The sequence below is a fragment of the Ailuropoda melanoleuca genome, chromosome 1 (assembly GCF_002007445.2).
Source record: "Ailuropoda melanoleuca isolate Jingjing chromosome 1, ASM200744v2, whole genome shotgun sequence".
NCBI classification, from domain to species: Eukaryota; Metazoa; Chordata; class Mammalia; order Carnivora; family Ursidae; genus Ailuropoda; species Ailuropoda melanoleuca.
This window is the reverse complement of record NC_048218.1, coordinates 197343335-197350747: the sequence shown is the minus strand read 5'-3', so window position 1 is coordinate 197350747 and position 7413 is coordinate 197343335. Positions and strand designations below refer to the sequence as shown.

Genomic DNA, 7413 nt, shown 5'->3' with positions numbered 1-7413 from the left:
GTATGTCCATTATATCCAATTCAGTACTTTAAAATAGAATGTATCTTGTCACAATCCCATGAAATATTTAAAAGATTGATTGATGATATCTGAGCTCAGCATGATTAAAAGTGGAATATAAAAGCTAGGGGAAGAAAAGCTCTAACACTAGAAATTAAAGTAAGACAGGAACTTTATAAACAAGGATAAATCAAGAAGAAAGCAAAACCAAAATTCAGAATGTCTAGAAAAATAGCAAATTGATTTATCAAATTTTAACTAAGGCAGTTCAGAGTAAAATTCATTATATTTAATGTTTATATTACTAACCAAGATAAACCAAAAAAAAAACCCCAAAAAATGAAAAATCAATGAAATAGGTATTCAACTTAAGAAGTTAGAAGTCTATAGACAAGGTAAGAAAAATAGGCAAAAGATCAGTAAAAGAAAATAAGAGATTAATGAATTAAGAAACTGAAAAACAGCAAAACTAATTAATGAATTTTCTTTTCCTTTGGGAGATTTGTTCTAAGTGAAATCCGGAAGAAAGCAGAAATAACTTGACAGACCACTAATTAGGTAATAGGAAAAATTAAAAAAAATAGACATACAAAATAAGAATGGAAAGGGGAAAGTAAGCACAGGTTTCGGAAAATTAAAGTGATCGTAAGAGTCCAAGAGTGTAAGAGCAGAGAGTTCAAGGACTTTTGTTTACTGATGTATCCCAATTGCCTAGGATAGAGCCCAGCAGAGTGGCACACAAAATCCTTTGTTAATTAAATGAACAAGTATAGTTACACTTGCTAAATTATATGACACTGATAAATTTTGAGAAGATGAATTTGCAAAATTGATCCTAGAAGAAATAGGAAATGTACAATCTCCCTATTGACACAGCTGAAATTCTCAGGTAAATTCCACCAACACTTGACGAACAAATACTTTTTTTATTTTTATTTTTTATTTATTTTTTTAAAGTTTTATTTAAATCTTAGTTAACATAGTGTTATCTTAGTTTCAGGTGTACAATATAGTGATTCAATTACAACACCTGGTGCTCATCAAAGTGCCTTCCTTCATCCCCATCACCTGTTTCACACATCCCACCCACCCACCTCTGGTAACCATCAGGAGAGGGAGAAGCAGGCTCCCCACTGATCAGAGAGCCTGACATGGGTGGGGCTCGATCCCAGGACCCTGGGATCATGACATGAGCAGAAGGCAGACACTTAACTGACTAAGCCACCCAGGTGCCCCAGTTTTCATAATATTTTCATATTTTCTTATAATTATTTGTACCTCTGTGGTATTGGTTATTTCTCCAGTCTCATTTGTGATTTTATTTATTTGGATACTTTTTTTTTAAAGATTTTATTTATTTATGTGACAGAGAGACATTCAGCGAGAGAGGGAACACAAGCAGGGGGAGTGGGAGAGGAAGAAGCAGGCTCCCAGAGGAGGAGCCCGATGTGGGACTATTCCGGAACACCGGGATCACGCCCTGAGCCGAAGGCAAACGCTTAACGACTGCGCTACCCAGGTGCTCCAGGATATTTTCTCTTTTCTTATTGATTAATCTGGCTAGGAGTTTATAAATTTTACTCATTTTTTCAAAGAACGAGCTCTTGGTTTCATTGGTCTGTTCTACTGTTCTACTGGTTGTTTGTTTCTATCTCACTTTTTTCTTTTCTTTTTTTAAAGAATTTATTTATTTATTTGACAGAGAGAGAGACAGCCAGCGAGAGAGGGAACACAAACAGGGGGAGTGGGAGAGGAAGAAGCAGGCTCCCAGCAGAGCAGGGAGCCCAACACAGGGCTTGATCCCAGGACACTGGGATCATGCCCTGAGCCGAAGGCAGATTCTTAATGACTGAGCCACCCAGGAGCCCCTCTATCTCATTTTTTTCTGCTTGAATCTTTATTATTTCCCTTCTGCTGGCTTTAGGCTTAGTTTGCTGTTGTTTGTCTGGCTCCTTAAGGTGTAAAGTTAGGTTGTTTGTGTGGTATTTTTTCTTGCTTCTTGAGGTAGGCCTGTATTGCCATATACTTCCCTCTTAGGACGGCTTTTGCTGCTTCCCAAAGGTTTTGGACCATCATGTTCCTGTTTTAATTTGTTTCCATGTATTTTTTTAAAAATTTCTTCTTTAATTTCCTAATTGACTCATTCATGCTTTAGTAGGGTGCTCTTTAACCTCCATGTATTTGTTGTCTTTCCAAATTTTTTCTTGTGGTTGACTTCAAGTTTCATAGTGTTGTGGTCAGGAAAGATGCATGGTATGATCTTAATCTTTTTGTACTTATTAAGACCTGATTTGTGACCTAGTACATGACCTATTCTGGAGAATGTCCCATGTGCACTTGAAAAGATTGTGTATTTTGCTGCTTTAGGTGTGTTCTAAATTTATCTGCTAAGCCTATTTGGTCCAGTGTGTCATTCAAAGCCATCATTTCCTTGTTGATTGTCTGCTTAGATGATCTGTCCATTTATCATCTAGGGTGGGGTGTTAAAGTCTCCTACCATTATTGTATTATTATGCATGAGTTCCTTTATTTTTTTTTAAGACTTTATTTATTTATTCGACAGAGTTAGAGACAGCCAGAGAGAGAGGGAACACAAGCAGGGGGAGTGGGAGAGGAAGAAGCAGGCTCATAGCGGAGGAGACTGATGTGGGGCTCGATTCCATAATGCCGGGATCACGCCGAGCCAAAGGCAGACGCTTAACCGCTATGCCACCCAGGCGCCCCACGCATGAGTTCCTTTATGTTTGTTATTGTTTTATATAAGGAACAAATAATTTAAAGCATCACTCTGATCTCTGTCTTGATCTTTACATGGTGTTCTCCGTGTATGTTGTTTGTGTCCAAATTTCCCCTTTTTATAAGGCACCTACTCCATTATGACTTCATCTTAATGAATTACATATGCAATGACCTGCAATGACCCTATTTCCAAATAAGGTCACATTCTGAGGTGCTCAGGGCTAGGACTTTAAGGTTTGAATTTGGGGGAAAGGGGACATAATTCATCCCAAAATAGATGGGACGCTTGTGAGGGGTGAGAGCAGAGGGAGAGGTGACACATAGAAGCTCATATCAGACTGTCACTCTTTCCTGGACTTCCTGTTTTCTGTCTTCAACTCTTTTCCCTCTCATCTCTGTATAACTAAAATAGGGTTCCCCTCCTCTAATTTTTAGAAATATTTTTCACTCTAAGAAATGGTAGGACTCTTTCCCAATGCCTGTCTTTTAAAAATGACTTGAAAGGTATGGTCCCTCCTCCACACCAGCCCCCTGAAATATTTTGAAAAAGTATGATAACAGGGAACAGGGCTTAATTTTCTGTTCTTGTACTATGATGCCCCTTTTTCTTCCCCTTTCCCAGTGCTAAATGTACAGTAAGAACTTAATCAAAAATCTTTTATTGAGGGGCACCTGGGTGGCACAGCGGTTAAGCGTCTGCCTTCGGCTCAGGGCGTGATCCCGGCGTTATGGGATCGAGCCCCACATCAGGCTCTTCCGCTATGAGCCTGCTTCTTCCTCTCCCACTCCCCCTGCTTGTGTTCCCTCTCTCGCTGGCTGTCTCTATCTCTGTCAATTAAATAAATAAAATCTTTAAAAAAAAATCTTTTATTGAATTGAATTCAGGTGATTCTTTCCCTCTCTCTACCTTTAGCAACAAAATGGAGATTAATGTGGTTCAATAAATCATCACATTTTATTATTTCTTGTAAATAAAATATTTTCCAGAGAACAGCATTACATTAGAATCAGTGAATACAGTGAGTAGAGATCAAATTTTCTTAAAGTACTGATTTCTCAGAAATGTATGTTTTCAGGTCACTGAAGATTATCTGCAAACAATTGGTCTTGGAAAGACATAGTTTTTGAAGAACTCTCTTGCCCTATGAGAGTGACTTAATATGAATAAAAAAAATACATTGCTGTTGTTGAACTGACCATTGGTATAGCTCTATTGCAGAATTCTAATAATCTTCTTACTCAAAAATTAAAAATTTACATACAGTAAAATTACCAGTGTCCTTTCAAACTTGCTACTTGAAATTCACATAGTTATCCCAAAAACATTTTCAAAATGCTAAGTATAATAATTTTATGAAGCCTCTTTTTAATTTTTATTTAATTTTTTGGTAAGGATTTTAACTTTAAGTAATCTCTACACCCAGCATCGGGTTTGAACTCACAACCCCGAGATTAAGAGTCACGTGCATCACCAAGTGAGCCAGCCAGGGACCCCTACAGCCTCCTTTTTAAATACCTTCTTTTAAAATAGTCATCTTTGGGGGCACCTGGGTGGCTCAGTCAGTTACACACCTGACTCTTGATTTCAGCTCAGATCTTGATCTCAGGGCCATGAGTTCTGTTTTCCCAGCATGGAGCCTACTTAAAAAAATTAGTCATCTTTGGATTATTATATGATTCAGGGTTTTATTTGTGTCTGTTGATTGTCTGAAGCTACTTCACATAATGGTGGATATATGATGAGTAGGGCAAGAGTGACAGGCATTGTAAGAATGGATCACCAGTTATGTTCATTCTCAGGTCCTTGAACGCATGCAAAAGAGAACCAGCAATTAGTCATCCCTCAAACTAGGTAAAAGCTAAATGAACCCACACCGGATGGAAACAAACAACAACCAAATCATTATGTCTTTGCTGACCACTGTGGTGTTTAATTAGCTCTATTTTAAGACTTTTCTATGCTTAGACTTTTCTCTTTACACAAGGTGCAGCAAATCACTTCCTTGTTAATAATGCACGTGTGGATCTTATCTTGGCTGCGTCTGTGTTACAGTCAATGGTCCAAATCATCAAAGTCACTGCCAGCACTGGTGTGCACTCACTCACCACCCTCTTTGTTGCCCTGTTAACTGCTACAGTAAGGAACTCAGACTACCAGTGGCAGTGCTCACATTCATGAGTTATGTATCTTCATATATTGCCTCATAGTCTTTTCTAAAGCCTAATGTTTTTCTGTCTGGAGCCCAGAAGACCTTGATCCAATAAAATATTAGCTTAAAGTTTCTAAACAATTATTTCAACAGATTTAAACATATTTTTTCTTCATATACTTAAGCCAAAGTCATTTACATTGCACAAAACTTAAGCATGATAACATCACCACTTTATCTAAAGATAGTAAAACTTTTTAAAATTTCTTCCTGTGGGGGAACCACCCAACCGAAGGTTCTGGCATGCATAGGAGGGAAAAATCAGTTCGGGAGCATTCTGAAGTCAGTATTCATCATGAAATGGGTATTCAGGATGATCACTCCACCTGTCAAAACAATTCCCCAAAGGGAAGAAGTTCACTGCAAATGTTGCACAGCTGTATGTGTGACTACCTTCCTTTAACAATCACTGACCCCTCCCTCTCTCCCTTACTCATTCTCTCTTTGTTTCTCACCCAATCTCCTCTGCTTTCCCTCAAGCCAGCAATCTTTTACTGAAGCCCTGGACAGCACCCTTGGGTAAGTTCATGTGTACCTGTGTGTGTGAAGGCTGGCCACCTGCCTCCCCATCAACATTTTGCTCAGAACAAAAGCACAGGAGGTGAGCAATGCCTGCCTGTGGTTTTTCGTGCCCCTTCTCAATTCCTTCCTTCCCTCTGCTGTTTTGACACAGGCTGCCTTCCATGTCAATGATCCACATAAGCACTTCTCTTCAATTTTCTATTATCCATCAGTATCACTCTCTTCTCAGAGTTTTTACCTGCCCTTCTTACTGGACCTCCCAAGCATTGAAAGTTTGAGATGTAGAACGGTGATCAGTGAAGTAAGTTTCCACAGTAATGATGATGATAATAACGAAACTATCCCTCACACGACAGTGATGGAACAGTCAAAAAAGGACTGGTGCGTGTTGTGCCTGCCATGGACCATGTCTAAGATTCAGTTCTCTGCAATTACTAGGAGTTTTAAATTAAAATATAAAATAAATAAAGCCTCTTCAATATCAAAGATCAACTGGATGAAAAACAGAGAAGAATCATGGCCTAGCCTCCCTAAATGGTACATTTTTTTATATATAAATAAGGCCTACTGTTTATTTTCCCTGCTGATTTTTCTAGTTATTTCCTATGAGTTATTTTCCCAGTGTTGTGAGAATTAGGTAGTAAATATGTCAAATGTCAAACTAAATAATGTCACCAACTAACTGTAAAAAACAAAAATCAGTACATTGGTGGATTGACTGTCTCTTACTATCTCTTCTTAATTTAATGATATTTATTCAATAGGAATAGTTCATCTTCAAGAGCTATTAATTAACCAGTAAGTGTTGGTTAGGTCTGTGTTTGTGTTTACCTTTTTGTTCCCAAGTCTAGGTGTCAAATAATGTTTTGTCCTGGAAAATTCACATTCGGAGGCTGTTGTACTAATTCAAAAGTTGATTCAGAAATTTGATATTAGCATAGTCAGTGTGCTTTCTGACTCATGAGAAATAGTGAGACCAATAAGATAAGTGTTCAAACTATATGAACTACCCTAATGAGTGTTTTCCAAATGCTCACCCAGAGAGGAGATTACAAACAGATTACTATCCAGGTGATTTCAAGAACTAGAAATAGTAATGAATAAAAAAAAGTGTATATATACATATATATGAGAACCATATACGTATGAACTGTAGTCTTTTGTTATTTTAAAGGCCCTATACTATTTAGCGAATAAAGGGCTACTTCAGTTGATTAGCTGAAATTAGCAACATTTTGAAGGAGTATAAGGAATTTTCCTTGTGGGAAGTCAGCTAATAGGTGGTTAGAAGTTCCACATCTTACTGGCAAGCATTTGCCTAAAACCCTAGGTTCTTAGCTTCTAGTGTGGTACTCTCTCTACTAGGCTCCCAGGTCTCTTTCTTTTTTGTTGATAACTTTGCTCTAAATTGTGCATCACTTTGCTTTTTAGGAAAAAGTAAATAGGTTCGAATATTTGTGTTGCTGTTGTATTAACACACATACACTATGACTTAATTCTCATCAAGGTATTTAGCCTGCCATTCCCCAACCTAAGTCATGGGATATCCTAAATGCCAGAAATATTTTTAACACAATTGTACCTTGTAGGAAGTTTCTAGAGTAAATGTAATTTACCCAGACCTGTTTAATATTCAGAACATGCTGCCCACTGGCCTTTACCCTTGTGATTTCCCTGCACCTAGGATAATCCGGTACCACTGGGCAGTACTTGATGAATGGTCCCCCATACTTACATAAGCATCTCCACAAAGCGGACATTTTTATTCAAGGCCTCAATGTCCTTCATTTCTTCTTCAGTGAGAGAAAAGTCAAAGATCTGAAATAACAGAAATAAAAGACATTATTTAAGGTAGAAATTGGGTCAAGCCTAGGATCAGGGAATGGGGCCAGCAGCAGGAGCCCTTCAAAAATTAATGAGCATCCTTTTTTTTTTTTTTTTT

The 7413-nt window shown here is 37.9% G+C and overlaps 1 protein-coding gene across 2 annotated transcripts in view; it reads right to left on the bottom strand.

The window, feature by feature from the left end:
* Positions 1–3679: 3679 nt before the first annotated feature.
* Positions 3680–7413, bottom strand: part of AKR1D1 (aldo-keto reductase family 1 member D1) — a 79870-nt gene continuing 76136 nt past the window's right edge. For both annotated transcript variants that reach the window (XM_011218327.3, XM_034672859.1), the window contains 2 exons: positions 7207–7289; positions 3680–5275 (listed from right to left, as the gene is read on the bottom strand). In XM_011218327.3, coding sequence (XP_011216629.1) covers positions 5233–5275; positions 7207–7289 — 126 coding nt within the window. In that variant the 3' untranslated portion in view covers positions 3680–5232. The remainder of the gene's footprint in view (positions 5276–7206; positions 7290–7413) is intronic.